Raw genomic sequence first — 17,503 nt, 5'->3', positions numbered from 1 at the left:
AATGCAATAATAAATTGTATGTATTACTTTAATCTTTCACACGTTATTTTGATGTTAAGATAAAAACATGTATCAGATCAGTGTGGCCACAACAAAATTTCCTCACGGGAAAGTATCGTTAAAATTTCAAAACACGCGTTCAATTAGCATCAATTAATGATTTGTTCTTCAAATATTCTCTTTCAAATTATATATTCAGATGTGCAATCATTTTATTAATTAATCATTAATATATTTAATGCGCGCATTCTAAAATGCTCTTCTAGTTGCTTTTAGCCTATTTTAAAATTTTGTGTCCAACTTTGTTGTTTTTTTAGAGGAAAAAAGTCTATTCACTTTATACGAAATGGTAAACGAAAATCAAATACGTTGACTATTGCTTTAAATTAGAGAAATTGTTAAATAAACAAATCATTACGTCATTTCTGTAAAATCCTCCAATCCGTGTACACTGATATTGAGTATATCTCCTCGTGTTAACCAAAGGTTCTCTATCACTGGTGGCGAGCCGTCTTTATAAACTGTCAGTGTGTCGTTTAATGTTTTATTAAAGATATCAACTGCAACAATCGTGATAACTGCTTTATCCCCGTCCGACCAATTCATTGTCAGGAATTCTGACTGTGTGGAGATGTTCTGTACTGAGGTAGGAGGTCGATGATCCTTTACACCAGTTCCATCGTATACAAAATATTCTACCCTAAAGTCAACACATCCTACAGCGAAACCTTAAGCTTTATTATTTTTGTATATAATTCAAGGTAAAACGTATAACAGAAATCAGCTTGATCGTTAAAACAATTGTCATCTGGAAGAATTTAAGTAAGATAAGGTTTCAAAGTCACATTGAACACATGATAAAGCTTACTTTAAATGTTCTGATGTCGCGCACGGTGTTGGTGTTAAAATGTCCTTTCAGGGTGCGCGCACAGTATTTGAGTACTTTTAAAAACAAAAATTTGGACATATGTAATTTTATATACCGATCTGTTCGAATGTATACGGACTTCAACAAAACATGTAATAAAATGTAGGAATTGTTTTTTATATTTCATAAATCGGTGTTAAAATCTGAAAAATTTTCTAGAAATGGCATGTAGATAGGTAACACTTTTTGGGTACATATCTCAAATAAACTACATTATCTCGGTGAACTTTCATTTTGGGAGGGAAATTTTTGGTGGACTAATTATTTTGATAATGTAACAGATATACGTCATAACGTTTTTGACGTAATCAATGCCAGGGATGGACGCCGGATCAAAGAATTCCCAGAATGGAGTTGTAGATGCGAAAAAATCCTCGAAAATGGCCAGGGCAAGATGAGATAATTGCCAAAATATAAATTGTAATTCAGGAACTTGCAATGATCTATTGAAGTTTTTTTTTTTTTTTAGATATATGACTTTTTTAATAAAGAGAAATTGTTTCTGTGAAAAATTTTCGTAATATATTTTTTTATAATAATTTAATTTTCAATGATAAAAAAAAGATCGTTATGCTGGAGTTTATTCAAGACACGTGTCACAAGAGATACATTTCACAGTCAAACGTTATGCGTAGCATGGCGATCACAAGTATCATGCCCATTAAAAAAAAAATGTTGGCTATATTTCATAATAATAGAAATCATTTTAGAATGTGCATTGTCATAGGTTGTATAGCCATTAAAAAGAAGCAAATGTGTCCACAAATTTTCTTAACAGAAACATTTTAGAATGTCAACATGAAATGTCACACTTTCATAAAAACACATTAAACTACATAAGCAATGAAAGAGAAAGTAACTTAGACACTTCTTTTAAAAAGTCGCGCAGAAAATTCACAAAAATGAATCGCAGTTAGAAATGTGCTTTTTCTCCCAAACAATTTGATGCCAAATATACAAGCATTGCGAATAAATATAATTGATTTTTAGGAAAAAAATGATGTCAACATGATATGTCACGGGTACGTAAAATGACGCAAGGACTTAAACGTTACGGCATGCAGTATGTGTGCGGGGTGTTTTTCTTCATAAAAACAGTTCTAGAGAAAATTATAAATAACTACAAATTATTTTGTGAAGAAAGTACCAGAGTATAAAAATAATAATAATAAAATATAGGAATAATAACTTAAAGACATAATTGATGATAAATATCTGAACTTAACCGGTCGAATTAATATATTTTTACGATTAAGATATAGGGTACATGTAAAATGACGCAATGACGTTAAACGTAATGTGACGATGAACATATATTTTGATTATTTCAACGGGATCTTTGACTGCTACACTACGAATTAACATTAATGAAGAAAAAAGGAAACATAGAAGGGTAGAAAAGACTCGGGAATGAAGGAGTTTTGTATATCATTTTTGAATCAAGAGCTATTCTTTATGATATATGACTAATTTCAGAGGAAGTTCATTTAAGAATTTAGGAATAAGAATTGAAAGCTGTGAGCGAATCACATGCTTTTGAACATTGATATTTCTTACAAAAATTTATTTATATAACAGTTTTGAAATATAAAATCTCTTACATGTGGGAAAAAATCAATTTAAAGGTCTTATTTTTTAATTTATTTGTATGTTGTGGTTAATGAAATGTATCATTACGTTATGATAATGACGAGTGAAAACGACGTTTTTGACGTTTTTTTACGTTACCGAAATTAACACCAACACCGTGCGCGACGTCTTTATCAAAGACACGTTTACTTCATTAATATTCTAAGAATTAATTTTCTTACAAACAGATTTTAGTAAAACGTGCATTCATTTGGCTTTTTCTAAATCAGAATAAATTTTCATACCTAACCCCACACTATCATTAAGAGAAAAAAATGACAGATAACCATTTTATAAAATTACAATTTCAATTAAATCTTTTAGAAAAAGTAATTGTCAATTTTTTTTAAGAATTGATATTATAATATAAATTAAGTACATATTTTATATAATTATTTACTTTTAACAAGTGTACCATTTTTTTCAAAATTCTATTAATATGATAACATCAATTCATTTTTAATGGAAAGATATTTCAATATAACTGTTGCTTACCTTGAACATTCTTTATTTGATTCACATTTCTTATGCCTGTGTAATCATCATATGGCTTTGAGATTCCATGACTTGACGATATTTTATTTAACCATTTCCTTTCGTGATGCTCAGCATTTCTAAATCTGTGTATCCAGTTGATGTAAATTGGGGTTGTATTTTCAACTACCCACGTGTAATTTGTGTTCTGTGAGGCAGTTTCCACACGCGAATTTACAGTCGGATTTTGTGACACGTGAGAATTGTTGTCATATAATACAAAACGTCTTGTACTTCTGTAATTTCCTGCCTTATCATAGGCGGTCAAATGGATAGAATGTACGCCCTTTTCAGATAGATTGAGCTGTTTCTGAAAATATAGTAATCATTAAAATATAGATAATGATCATTTCAACGATATTTTAAGAACACCAAACATTCATTTTCAGAGGACTATATGTCCTGACACGGTATCTAAGGTGGTACGGGACACTTCCATGTTGTGACGTATTGTTTATCGAAATAAACAGTAAAATGAAGTGTAATTATATTAAGAAGTTTCTTCCCCAATATTGTCACCCAACAGCAAAGCGCAGTGGGTTTGAGGGTTTACTACGAATCTAAATGTCATATGTTCGAATCCCGCTCCAGTTTTTACAATTTTTACCTCTCTAAATATTTTTAAACCGGTGAAAGTATTCCAATCATAATGTTCTATTATCTACACTTATATTGACAGATGTTCCATACAACCCTAAAAATTAGCATTAGTTTTGTACGGAATTAACGTATATAAGCATTAAAATGCTTTCTTTCATGATTCATTCGGGATATGAAGGTACATGTAGCGACGTTGCAGAAAAAAATACATAAACCGCTAACATAAAGTTTTTTTCTGCAATGATATAACCCGCATGAATCATCAAAAAAGCATTTTATTGTTTAAGTGTTTATATACGTTAATTCCGTACAAAACGAATGCTAATTCTTAAGGTCATCAAATCATCAAAGAAAGCATTGTATTGTTTATACTAATGTCTTTCTTTACACTAATTAATGAATTGATTATCAAAAGTTAGTAAAATTCACTTAATGTTATCATCATGATTGTTTCGTGCAGGCCGTGATTTTACTTAAGTCGCTATAAAGAGAGCGTGTCAATTAATTTCAGTCCTGTCAGTTTCAGCCGCTGTAGATTTCGACCAATCGATAAATGGGCCGTGTAAATAATTTCAGTGTAGCTGTTTCTATAGAGCTATAAATTACCTAAGTTTCCGTAAGAAATAGAGGAAATAATACTCGGTAGATGAAAATATATGTACATTAAGCTTCTAGCCACACTACTGTATGTTATCTGTAGTAGTTACTCAAATGCTGAAATATTCTTGCGTGAGAGAGAGAGAGAGAGAGAGAGAGAGAGAGAGAGAGAGAGAGAGAGAGAGAGAGAAAGAGAGAGAGAGTAAGAGAGATATTTTATAGTTTTTAAAGTGTTCAGGAAATCAATATATAAGCAACATATAAGCACCAATAAACGCATTTATACCTGCATGCATGCATCTACATATGTAAATATATACTAAACAGTAGGCCTACTCCTTTTAAAGCCATTTAGAATACTGAAAACCTTGGTGCATTGATAAATTTTGTGTGCATACATTGAGATGTTGGCATTTCTTTGAAGCCGACAAAACAACCTAGCGAACTCTAATGCCGTCGTACTGCACTTTGGCGGCATGTCTTTGATGCTGGCGATGCGACGAGCGTCTGAATTTAGCAAGCTGCTAATAGAAACGAGTTCTATATTTGTATTGAAAAAAAAAACCCGCTATTATTTTCATTTATGATAAAAATCAAATAGAAAACATTAAAAATCAATTATTTAAAGGTAAAATCGTTAAACAAAACACAAATAAGAAAGAAAAAAATTTGGCACTTGGGGACTGAACCCGGGTCGCCTGGGCATAAGTCCACCACTCTAACGACTGAGCTACGCAGACTCTCGCTTTAGGACTTTGGATCCGAAAATCTCGAGAATGCGTGGATCGATTTTAAAACAAATTTCATTTTCGAACTATTAAAGAGCGTTTCTGTCGAATAAAAGCAAAAAAAAAAACAAAAAAAACAAGTAAACATTTTTTGAAAAATTAAGGTTTTTCATTTCCTTCCGGTGACGACTGGAAGTGTCGGCGAACGTTCGAATATGCGGGAGACACTGCGGCTGGAGACTGTCTGCCATCCCTGAAAACTTGAAAGTTTAATCTTTCAGACTTTTTTAGAAAAATAAGCCACAAACAGAAACATAAAATCTTTAATATCTCGGGACCGGAAGTGACAATCAAAAAAATGATCGACCAGTTTCTTACAAATTTTGTCTTGAGTAAGTTCTGAAAGTTTCATGAAAATCGGCTGATGCGTTTTGAGAAAACCTTACCGAAAAAAACCCAATAATAATAGAGGAAAAGAAACAAAGCAATAACAATAAGGTCTACCGTTGAAGACCTTAATTAGTGGATGTAGATATAACGGTATACTAGTAACTAACATTGCAACATAATATTAACAAGATATTGAATGCAAAAAAGGCATTTAAAACCTCATGGGTTCATCGACTTTTAAAAAAACAAAACATTCTGTACAAAATTTTAGATTCTTACTGTAAACAAATTAACATATTAGATGTGAATTACGCTTTACAATTTCAGAAAAAAGATAGAAAATATGCAAAAAGTGGGAAAATTACCAAATAAATTATGTTTTATCAACAAGTTTTATGCTCATTCAATGAATGTAAGCCTAAAATCTTCAAAAATATTTCATCAATTAAAATTGTACAACAACCAATCTGGAACAAGTGCAATTTTTTGTAAAAGGGAAATTCCCTTTTTTTTTTAAAAATTGGATTACATGTGGAATTATATATGTAAACAACTTGTTAAATGATCAAGGTAATTTCACGTCTCTTACAGACTTCAAAGACTGCATAAAGAATTAATCAAACTGGATATGTGAATTTAAGATTCTTTCCTCTGTTTTCAAGCCACTATTTAGGAATTTTGATTTTTCAAATTGTAAGTTCACTAATATGCAAAACTATATTTATTTTAATTTCTATTCAGGTTTAAAGAATGTATTACGGATGTAGTTTTTTCTATGAGAATTTAGTAAATAAAAAATTTAGTAAACCTTGTTATCATACTGTTTTACAAAAGGAGTATAATATTGATTTTGTTAATATTTTATGTTTATATTTTGATAATATTAGATATTTCTGATAAACGTCTATCAGAATTCAATTACAAAGTAATACTGTGGAATCATTAGATTTCGTGGTGGCTCAATTTTCGTAGATTTCGTGGGTACCTCTCATCCACGAATTAACATCCTCCACGAATAATATATTAGGGTAATAAAGTCATATTTCGTTTTGTAGGTATAAGAAAATACACGAAATTACGTCCCCACGAACCTATAAAATTTCAGCAATCCACGAAAATTGGCCCCAATGAAAATTAATGATTCTACAGTAGTTCTTTGTAACAATGTTTATTTGAGTAAATGGAATAGAGAAATCCACAGTCAATGTAAAATATGCAAGAAGAATGAAATTACAAAGCATCTTATTCTTGAATGTGATAATGTACTTGAAATATAAAATGCTTTACATTCCTTACAAGAAACAAATTACAATATTCCGAACCATCTACTGTATTCTATGCGTCTGTTTCAATAAATTTTAATTCATAAGTAGACAATAGAATTTTCCAAAATTTTGTAAAATCAATTTAGAGAATTTACTTCCCTATGTATATTCTATATTTTTTTGATGTTATCTCTGTTTGTTTTATTTGATGTAAAACTGATATAATGATTAAATCTATAGCGGATTAACAGTTTTCTATCAATATACTACGTACATGTATAATGATCGCTAGACCGTGTGATGCTCTAAAAAGTTATTAACTGTTTATATCAACGTTACCCTCTAAATCTCTCGCCTATTTCCCATAAAATTTGTAAACGGGCGTCAATGTTTTTTCGACGTATATATTGTAGTATGCCGCATATGAAATAGCAAACGCTTTAATATCTGGAAGGTTACATGTACTGTCCTTCTGACACATCTTAATTTTAGCAATAGAAATATACGCATTTGGTGTTGCTAAAATTCAAAACTATCAGAAGGACAGTGCTACAAACTATATATACGTATAGTTTGTATATGTATATATAGTTTGTAGCACTGTATATACATATAGAACGTCAATTCGTGCAGTTTGCGCTTTCATTGAAGCTTAAGTTTTGATTGAGCAAACAGTCTCCGCATGATAAATACCAAAAAGCATGAAATAAAACAACAGTAAATAAATAGAATATGGAAATTTATGAATACTAGTGAACACTGCCTTGCTAGTACATTTTGCTACGTTTAAAGGCATAAAGAGAAGATCAAACATTTACAAATGACTTGATTCAGACTGGTGAGATAGTGACTGCGTTTTGTTAGAATTGAATTGTTTGAGGAGTAAAACTTATTTTAGATTCCAGTGTACTTTTGTGACTCATCATCATTATGCGAAAAAATTAAAAACTTATTTAAAAAAAGGAGTCTCTAGATTGAAATTTTGATATTTTATGTGCAACATCTTAATATCACTTAATGAAAGGATTTTTTGTGATAAATATTAACAAAACAAGGACACTTAATACGAGAACTTACAAATGTTTCATTAAGATGTATCGTTCCTTCTCCACCTTCTTGTAGTCCATTTTCAATTAAAATGTCGCTTAGGCCTGAGACTGTATGTATCTGATATTTGTATTCCCGAAGTCCTGCCAAGTCATCAAACCAATCACCCCATGTTATTGTTATCATTGACTAGAATAGAATAAGCTTACAGTTTACCATAAATGGAACTTATCCAAAATTTTGTAAAATATGCACACAACCTATTAGTATACAAAGAAAATTCTTGAAAAAAAGTTGTTCAACATGCATGATCAAATTATGAAAATGTTTACTTTCTCTGTTATATCTTGAACAGTTAAAGGATCTTCACACTCTTCGGGGTTCGCGTTTTGTTCGACACAGTGATAGGGTTGAACAAAGTCCCAGCGGAAAACATACTGCAAAGTCTTCGTTGTGCCTATCAAATGGTGTATCTCGCTTTCGTTATTTTCTCTGTGATCCATTGTAAGATATCCCCCGATTTCAGCTTCAATAGTAAAAGTCATTCTGAAAACAATCAAAAACTTTTATAAAAGCTTTAATATCAGTATCGGTTTTTGGTGTTTTCTAACAAACGTAAATTATATATCAAATACTATTTTTTTCTGTAGAAGTTAATATTTTGTTTTTGTTTTATAATTTTATACAGTTACATGTACACACGTATCTCCGGAAGTAAAGTTATAAGGTTGTGATCCGGACATCAATGAAAAATTCCTTTTGCATTTAAATGATGATGTTGCAGGGTTTTCGATTGAAACGTTGGGACAAATATATGTCTCCATTACTTCAATGGTTTTAGGAGCTGCAATATATTAAAATATTAAATATGTGAAAAATTATTTCTAAAAAAATCATTTCACTCATTTAAAACAAGTGTTGTACAATCTAAACAATACGCACAATTCATAATTGTTATATGTAAATTTACCAAACGTGACATTGAAGTCCTTAGACGATGTAGTATTTGCATTCCTAGAGGTGTTATCTGCTCTAAATGTCTGATTTGAGAGCATAGTTTTATTTGCATCTGTAGTGTTGAAAAATGTGACAACTGGCTGCATGACGGTTTTTGAAAAATTCAAAACAGTAGACGCGTTGACGATTCCATACACAAAGTTTGTTATATAATGATCGTGATGTTTGGGCTTGGTTCCATTGGTTGTATATTTTGCGTCCCACTCTGTTTCCGCCAGATCCCAACCTCCATAGTTTGACCAGATAATGGGGTGTGGTCCTGCATCTACAGTACCCGATGGGTTATTGAGGACATAATGTTTGTGCCGCAGATTGAACCAATTTGATCCAATGGTTGCATACTCCGTCACTAGAAATTATAACGTCATTTTTAAGTGTTTATTGCGGGAACAATTTTAGCAATACTTTACTATACCAACTATCTCGTATGAGTTTATATAAATTCGATATTTACTTATTTCACAATGCGTTCCAGTAAATCCCTTCACACATTCGCAATTTTCCGCCAACTCCCCGCCACAGTGTCCTGGATAACACCTAGTGCTGTCTGCTCGCCAAGAACAAGCTTCTGTAATTAAAAATAATGTATATCGTAGCTAAAACTTTCCTTAAAAAAAAATAAATACATGAATTGATAAAAAAATTTAAGATGAAAAAAACATAACCAGACAAGATTTTGAGGGGGTTTTCGTTTGATGATCGTATTTTGTTCATAATGTACTTTTGTCCACATCAATTTTGACATCCATCTTTGATTTGTTTGATAATTTTTTGTCAACTTGAGAATTCTGCTCACCCTTTTATTTTTACTTTTAATGACAGTACATCTCTACATAGCGATTTCAGTTTACAGCGAAACTGTCTATACCGCCACATTAATTCATTATACTATACTTTCATGTTAAATACTGAAATCTGATTGGTTTAGACACAGTTGATAATCCGTTCTATTACACTCAGCGTTAGCAACACACTTAGCAACGGGTAACACAACGAATTGTTGCATGCATGTAAATGATGCGCGTACGGTTCGCCGTAGAATTCACGTAAAGGAGTAAAAAATTCTGTAAAATTAAGACATTCAGTATAATAAAATAAATAGTGCCTGTTTGGGAGGAAAACAGTTGAAATCGACACCCCTCCCAAACAGGCACTATTTATATAGTGTCAATTTTAGTGGCACAGTTGGTAAATAATATGTAAACAATCTTGCAGATCTCAAGTTCGAATAAGTTTTTATGGATAGCGATAATTCTTTAAAAGTTGACCCCAATCCAAAATTAAACTTTTTAGTAATATTCAGGACGAACAGTTGCTAGTATATAAATAGTGCCTGTTTGGGAGGGTAACAGTTGAAATTGACACCCCGAGAAAACCATTGTCAACCGACGCAAAGCGGAGGTTGACAATGGTTTTCGAGGGGTGTCAATTTCAACTGTTATCCTCCCAAACAGGCACTATTTATTTTGTTATACTGAATGTCTTTTTTAAAATTTTTAAGAAAATTTTACTGCTTTTATATAGGAATAACGTGAATTCTACAGCGAACCGTACGCGCATAATTTTCGCGCATGTAACATTTTTTAATGTTACCCGTTGCCAAGTGCGTTGCTAACGCTGAGGGTAATAGTAAATATTATTAACTGCGTCTTAACCAATCAGATTTCAGTATTTAACATGAAAGTATAACAAACTGTAATATCTTTTAGATGTAAATACATGTAACGTTGGGCTGATATGATAATTGTTTTCGTCAATCTTCCAAAGGTATGGAGGAATCTAAAAATATTGAAAGCACTGCTTGTAAGTTAAATAACACGCAATTCAAAATATAAAACAAGGGCACTGCAAAGCGGAGCATCCCCTCGCGACATGACTTGTTGTAGGGGGAATGCATTATTTAGGAAAATACATGTGCATTTTTCAGATCAAAATACATCAGATCAAAAAAAATATGACACAAGTATTTCTAAAAACAACTTTGAATTCATAATATCTATTTTATCCTGATTCCCAAGCTTTGTGGTATTTAAATTGGGGGACGGGGGTTACATGTACGTGGTTGCACAGTTTTCATATTCCAAGCAGAAACTCATGAACACATATGCTTTAAAGTAAAATAATTAGATTTATTAAGTGACATTCATTTTTATATAAGCATACATAAACGATCCGTATATATTATGAAACGTAGCTGAAGATCTAGCGATCTGTAGCCGGCTCTGATGGACAATTCTAGTTGCTTGTGGTATGTCAACCCATAGTAGTAGATATACAGCTATTATTAATATGAAACAATCATGGCGTGATAAATGTGCGATATCTGTCAAAATCTCTTCTGAATTTTGAACTAGTTCTATTGTAAATAATACGGGACAATTTATCCAAAAGGCGACTGCTTGTTTCAATGTTGATAGGATGACTTTAATTTCTTGCCCGCTTCAACTTTTACCTATGGACAATCTTCTAAACCTCCAATACAACAACAGGTTTGTTTTTTTTTACCTTTATAAAATTAAAATCCCAAAATATTAGGTTGTTGATTTGAACTGCATACGGTAGCTATTTACTTAAGGTCGTACATAAAATTACCGGAAATGTCTATTGTCAAGTCGTACATAAAATTCATGTTTTAACTTTGCTTTTTTACGATAATTAAAAAAATATTGAATCAACTGACTTGGAAATCAATAAGGTGTGTCCTTTTACCATGCCAAAGAAGTGTATATTCATGAATATTCATTTGAGGGTTTCTTGGAATTTTGCTAAAGAGCTGACAATGGACAGACACACGCACACGCACACACACACACACACACACGCACAGCAGCGATGCTATATCCCCCTTGCAACAAGTTGCGCGAGGGGATAAAAAGAAAACAAAGCAAAGACAAAGAACTTGAAAATAAAACATAAAGCCAACAAACTGCGAAAAGAGGCTCAATTCTCGCATCGGTCATATGAGCATAAATTTTTTGCTTTAAATGGTCACGATTTTTAACAAATTTTATTTTTCTATTTCTATTGTTTACAATGCTTCAGTAAGGCATTTCTAATTATCAAATAAAATTTGAGAGTCATTCGTAGAGTTTTAAGCAAGATATAGGGCTCACAAGTCTTTGTCATGTAAACAAGGCTCGAGCCCTGTTTTTGTTTGTAATACATAGGTTCAATATACCAGTAAAAATCTTTTTCAAGCTTATTTGTCTATCTTGCTATTTATTTTAAGTATGGATAAACAGTTCCTACCGTTTAACAGACCAGTTTTGAATTTAAAACTGAAATTTTTTCTTCTACGTTCAAAATGTAAATAAACGCTTTGTTTACATTGCGAAGAATTTCAAGCCCTGTAACTCGAATATAACTCAACAAATGACACTCAAATTTCGGTTGCTTAATATGTTTTCCGGCGTGACCGTTTGGGTGAGCGCAGAAGGAACCACACATCTGTCATCATTGTAACATGCAACCTATGGACTTGCCCTAACCAAAAAACTTGGGCTTTGTTTGAAAACTTTTACCGCCGCAAGGAACCCAAAGTTATTAAACTTTTATTCCAATGGTCCCTTCCTAGGCTTATACATGTACAGTTAAACAAACTACCACTGAGCATTAATAAAATGATAATTAGAATTATTTAAATATTTAGATAAACACAAAGCCGTTTGGTTTTTTTTATGTAAATACAATTATATTTTATCATTCCTTTACCTTTTAATAATGATCATTAAAATCAGTAAACAATAAATTGTGTGTCTGTGTTATCTGTGTTTGAACTATTTCCTCTGTGACATCAATTTTGTTTTTAATCTTTTCAATTTTTGTACGCTATATAAGCGTTGTAGACATGTGCCCTTTTTTAGTGTGTGATATCCAATACTATTGAAAGGTTTGACCACATATGCAAGTATGCAACTATATAACAAATACATGTAGATTTTTAACAGTTTAATTCTTTTCTTTTATTTATTCATTACAAAATGACGTGGCTGCACGTAGATCTAATAATGATTAGACTTTTCTTTTTTAATAATTTTTTGTCACCTCCCTAACGTATGCACATATGATTGGATAAATATGACAATAAATTTAGCATGGAACTTGCATGTGTATTAATTTTACTAAGCAAAAAAAAAAAATAAATCATCAAAACAAAACTAATCAGCCAAAGAGTCACCGTTAACACTGATACTGAGTACTTACTACATGTTACATCCAGTACAGATGCTTGATCCGCCTCTAAATGTATCGCGGGAAATTAAAACGCGAGATCTTTGTGACGTCATAGTTAACTTTCTTTTGCGCTCGACAGTTATCGTAAATTGTCGGACAAATTCGGGGAAGGAAATGACGTCATATGTCAGCAAAAGTTCAGATAGGTACAGGTTTTTTTTTAGATTTAGAGGTAAGAACTTTCCGTTGAAACGCTTCCTGTTCCACCATGTTGCTATGCACTGCAAAGGATCACTGGGATAGTAGAACGTTTTCACGCGGGTCCACAAAATTTTCTTTGAACAATGTGCAGATTTCAACTCGAATTTCCTCCGTTCGTACATGTTGTCTATGGAGCTCGCTACCCGAGCGGCGCTTCGCGCTGCCTCGCTGCGCTCGCTATTAAAAATGCCTTTCTAAAGCATTGTAAATATTAAAATCGGAAAAATAATTTTTGCCCGAATTCGTGCCCATGCCCCTTTAAAGATAAGAACAGAAAAAAGGAACAAGACAGCACAAGATAAGGTCGGACATGATATTGAGATATAATTTTTATGTTTTGTTTTTAAAATTGTCGTTATACAAACACACGTACATAAAAACACAATTAAACACAAAATGCGGTTTGAGGGTATTAAAAAGGTATTGTCAGATATGACCCCAAGGGCCTACAATGTGTGTCTTCTTAACACAAGGGAAAAAAACCATGATTTGAGGGTAAAGACTCAAACTGTTAACTGAACATTTTAATAGAAAAAGACTCAAAGCAACACAATAAGGCATTCGCTTTAATTACATTGATTCCTCTGTAATAACCTAAAAAATTATTGTTATTTTTGCAATTGAAAAGTATGTTAAGTAGACGCATTTTCTAATTATTCTATTTCCTCAATTCAGCTCCTATTGTGTCCTAATCTGATCCCTATGGTTACATTTTTTTAAACAAAAATAAATCGGGCAATCATTAATTGATAATCCATATTCGTGTTTTTGACAAATAACACAATGCAAACCAGTCATGAAATATCCCTAGAACGTATATAATTTTAAGAGATCTTGATCACAAAAATAAGTCGCCTCGAACCAGTTTATTTCGTATAAAATGCGTAATAAAGTCGTCTGGAATGCAGGTTGGTTTACAGCAACCAAACATGCCTTTGGGCTACTTCTTTCCTTTATCACAATTCTAATTCGAATTAAAATTTTGATTGAATTTCGTTGAACACTTATCAAGATATTGATGTTTACAACATGGTATATACATGTACGTGACATCACCGCGTCTTGAATTTACGTCTCTTTTAAGATTTGTATTTTTAAATAAATTACAAGCTTCAAAAAAGCTCAAAACAACAAAATGTTTTGAAACAGATATAATATACACTCTTTTCTAACTGTTTAAAATCAAAGTACTGAAGTACTGAAAGCCGGGCTCTTTTGGTGTGTCTTTATGCATATTGTATAGTAAAGACTGAAAATCTCTCTCTCTCTCTCTCTCTCTCTCTCTCTCTCTCTCTCTCTCTCTCTCATGCTTTTAATGTCGGCAAAGCGTCAGAGAGCGACCAAATTTTGTAAGCGGCTATAAACAAAAAAATATGTCTGTCTAGTAGAAGTTAAAAAGTTCAACAGTTGCCCCATTTCTTCATCGCGTAGCAAAGTAGTTCATGGAAATTCATGCGCATTGTATGTGTCCAAAATGCAAAGTAATGTTTTAAAAACGCGTTATTAATAAGAAAACTAAAAAAGATAGACAATTCATTCGAAATTAAAAAAAAAAGAAACAAAATGCCAACACTTTTGACATAACATGGCTCTTTGTGTAACCTTTTGGTATAGCGGAAGCTTTACCTTGACGCTGTTTGGTTTTTTGTTTAAGAAGTTGTGCTATTTATAGTAACATTGGCGATTTGCCTGCCTATAGCCATGACTCTACTTTCAGCAGAGCCCGGCTAAAAATTAGGGTACACTAACGTGCATTTCAGAGATCTACGCAATGCCTTTTGTCTCTAGATCAAGGAATAAAAAGGCTGGACATGCGAATAGTGATACGATGCATTTTTTGCTTTGATGGACAGAAATCACAAGAAAATGTGCTGGAATTGACATAACAACCTAAAATTGAGAGCTACAGAGTACCCTTAACGTGGTTCCAACATTTAATAAGAGCATAAAATTATGTCATATTTATGGAGGGTAATCGTGTTCAAAAATCCAGACATGTAAACTTGTAAATCCGAATATGCAATCGTTTTGATGTGTGAGCCTGAGTATGAATATGTGTAATTCTGATCGTGTAACCTATAAAACTCGGGCATAAACACGTGTAAGATTTGACTCGGTTCCTTCGCATAATACACATTTTGCAACTTTATTGTTTACATTAGTTAATTAAACCTTCAACGTTGCACACTTTCAATCCGTAGTTTCTGCATTTGTAACTTCAGGCTCGGCGATAGCACATCTGACATGATACAAATTGACTAATGTAAAGTCTATAAGTTTGTCGAATTTTGACATGACCTTATATGGCAACTGCCTTGCTGCGGGAAAAGGCATGCCGTAACCGCCGGAATGAACGAAAAAAAAACCAGTCATAATATTCAGCTAAACTGTTGCAATAAGCTTTTAATGAACGACACCTTTTCTATCGAAAACACCGGTATTATTTTAAGAAAAAAAATTGAGGTATGATTGAAGCTGGACCAAACAGGAAGAGGTTCATGTAGAGAAAAAAAAAATCGTTGCCGATGTGACGAATGCGCTAATTTCCGTATAGATATAAATCTCATCGTATTATAAAAGGAAATGCCTAATATCTTATTTCTCTAAAAAAAAATTGACATGTAATTTAAACTGGAATATAAGTAAATGCGTACTCTTTTCTAGAAATGAGACGGATCAAGAAATTTCCTAAGGGGGAAAATATATTTTGAGTGGCATGGGGTTCGAAGACCTCCTGAGGTCCCATGTAACTCCATTGCTTCTGAATTCTAAGAATTTTGAGAGAGAATTTTTAACCGGGTTTCCGATTATTGAAATAGTAAAAATTGCAGGCGGGCGAGTGGCTGTCAAAAAGGTACCCTTATTGTACCGATAACTCCTCGAACAGTTTTCAAGATAGGAAGTTGTTCTTTTGCAGATCATTTATACATATATATCAGAGGTATGCAAATTGCTAGGATTTTGATTTCTGATAATTTATGAAAAAATATCAGCTGTTGAACTTAGTCATTTTTGGGCAAAAACATTGCATATAGAGTACCCCAATTTTACTCTTGTTATTTTTCTGAAATAGTTAGAATAAACGAACTGCAAGGATTTGGTAATTTTTAGCGGAAGAATTTATGTTACTTTACATGTATTTATACTTTTTGTTGTGGTGTACATGTAAGTGAAAGATAAATAATAACACAATCTTCAATAATAATATAAAACTAACGCGTATTTTTTGTGCGCCGTAAATTGAAGTTTTACTATGGGAGGCACTGTAGCTCCCAGATCGTCCATCTGTATTTTTAGACAGGCAGCTACAGACCTGCAGCTAGTTCACAAGTGGCTGTAAAGCTGTATTATAATAGCTCTCCAGAAAATGTTAATCAACCAACTTCACAAAGTGAGTCTGTATTGAACCGACATTCAGGTCGTCATACTCATATACCGTAATAATTCCTTGAAATAATAAAAAAAAATGTCAATTTTTACCTGCATGATATGCTTTTTTCCCTATATATTGCCGACAATGCAAAGAATCATTTCTTAAAATAATATATATACATGTTTTAATTTCACGACAGTTAACCTTATCTTTAGAATTTTTATTCATTTTTTTAAAGAGGGTGTCTCATATTAATCACAATCTCAAAACCAATGTCTTTAAATAGTTTGTTTTTCTTATCGATAACTTTGCAACTCTGCTGGTCGACCCCGTTCAATTTTTCGCGGGGGTGTGGGGGGAGGGAGGTCTTGTCACAACTTTGTGGTAGCGATAAGGATGCATTTGGAGAAATTTTCTTAATTCAGCCGAGGCCTATACTTTAACATTTGTTGCATGTACTCTAATAACAGTGGCGTCGGAAGCAAATTGATAGGGGGGGGGGCTAAACTAATCATAAAAAATATTGACAAGAATCCCCATATTCATGAATATTCTAACCCATGCGGGAGACTATATCAATAACTCCAATCTTACCTGCCCAATTTTTTTCTCCCCAAATCATGAAATTACTAATCCGTGGTGGTGGTGGGGTTGATAGTATACCTACTATGACTCTAATTTTCAATATCACTATTAATATTTCATTCTCTTTAAGGTCTTTTAAGGAACAATTTTGTTTGTTGCGAGGAAAAAGTAGGGGGGGGGGGTGAATCCTCCCTGTTGCTATGTTCCTAATGGTTACGTCTAACTTGGCAAAAAAGTGTGTGTGTGTGTGGGGGGGGGGGGGGGGGGGCTAAGTCCCCCCTAGCCCCCTCCCCTCCCGGTTCCGACGGCTATGAATAAAAATGCGTATATATCTTTATACACGTGTATTCAAACAAAGTCATTAAATGTAATTTTT

General features: G+C 32.7%; 1 protein-coding gene across 1 annotated transcript in view; it reads right to left on the bottom strand.

Annotated features, from left to right (window-relative positions):
• Positions 1–8,544, bottom strand: part of LOC105327902 (uncharacterized) — a 30,845-nt gene extending 22,301 nt beyond the window's left edge. Inside the window, exons 1-5 of the mRNA XM_066071043.1 lie at positions 8,421–8,544; positions 8,051–8,264; positions 7,749–7,907; positions 3,053–3,401; positions 419–716 (exon numbers count right to left, since the gene is read on the bottom strand). Coding sequence (XP_065927115.1) covers positions 419–716; positions 3,053–3,401; positions 7,749–7,907; positions 8,051–8,264; positions 8,421–8,542 — 1,142 coding nt within the window. The 5' untranslated portion in view covers positions 8,543–8,544. The remainder of the gene's footprint in view (positions 1–418; positions 717–3,052; positions 3,402–7,748; positions 7,908–8,050; positions 8,265–8,420) is intronic.
• Between the last annotated feature and the right edge of the window lie 8,959 nt (positions 8,545–17,503).

Source organism: Magallana gigas, chromosome 9 (genome assembly GCF_963853765.1).
Source record: "Magallana gigas chromosome 9, xbMagGiga1.1, whole genome shotgun sequence".
Taxonomy (NCBI): Eukaryota; Metazoa; Mollusca; class Bivalvia; order Ostreida; family Ostreidae; genus Magallana; species Magallana gigas.
The sequence above is the reverse complement of the archived record's forward strand: the minus strand, read 5'-3'. Positions and strand labels throughout refer to the sequence as shown.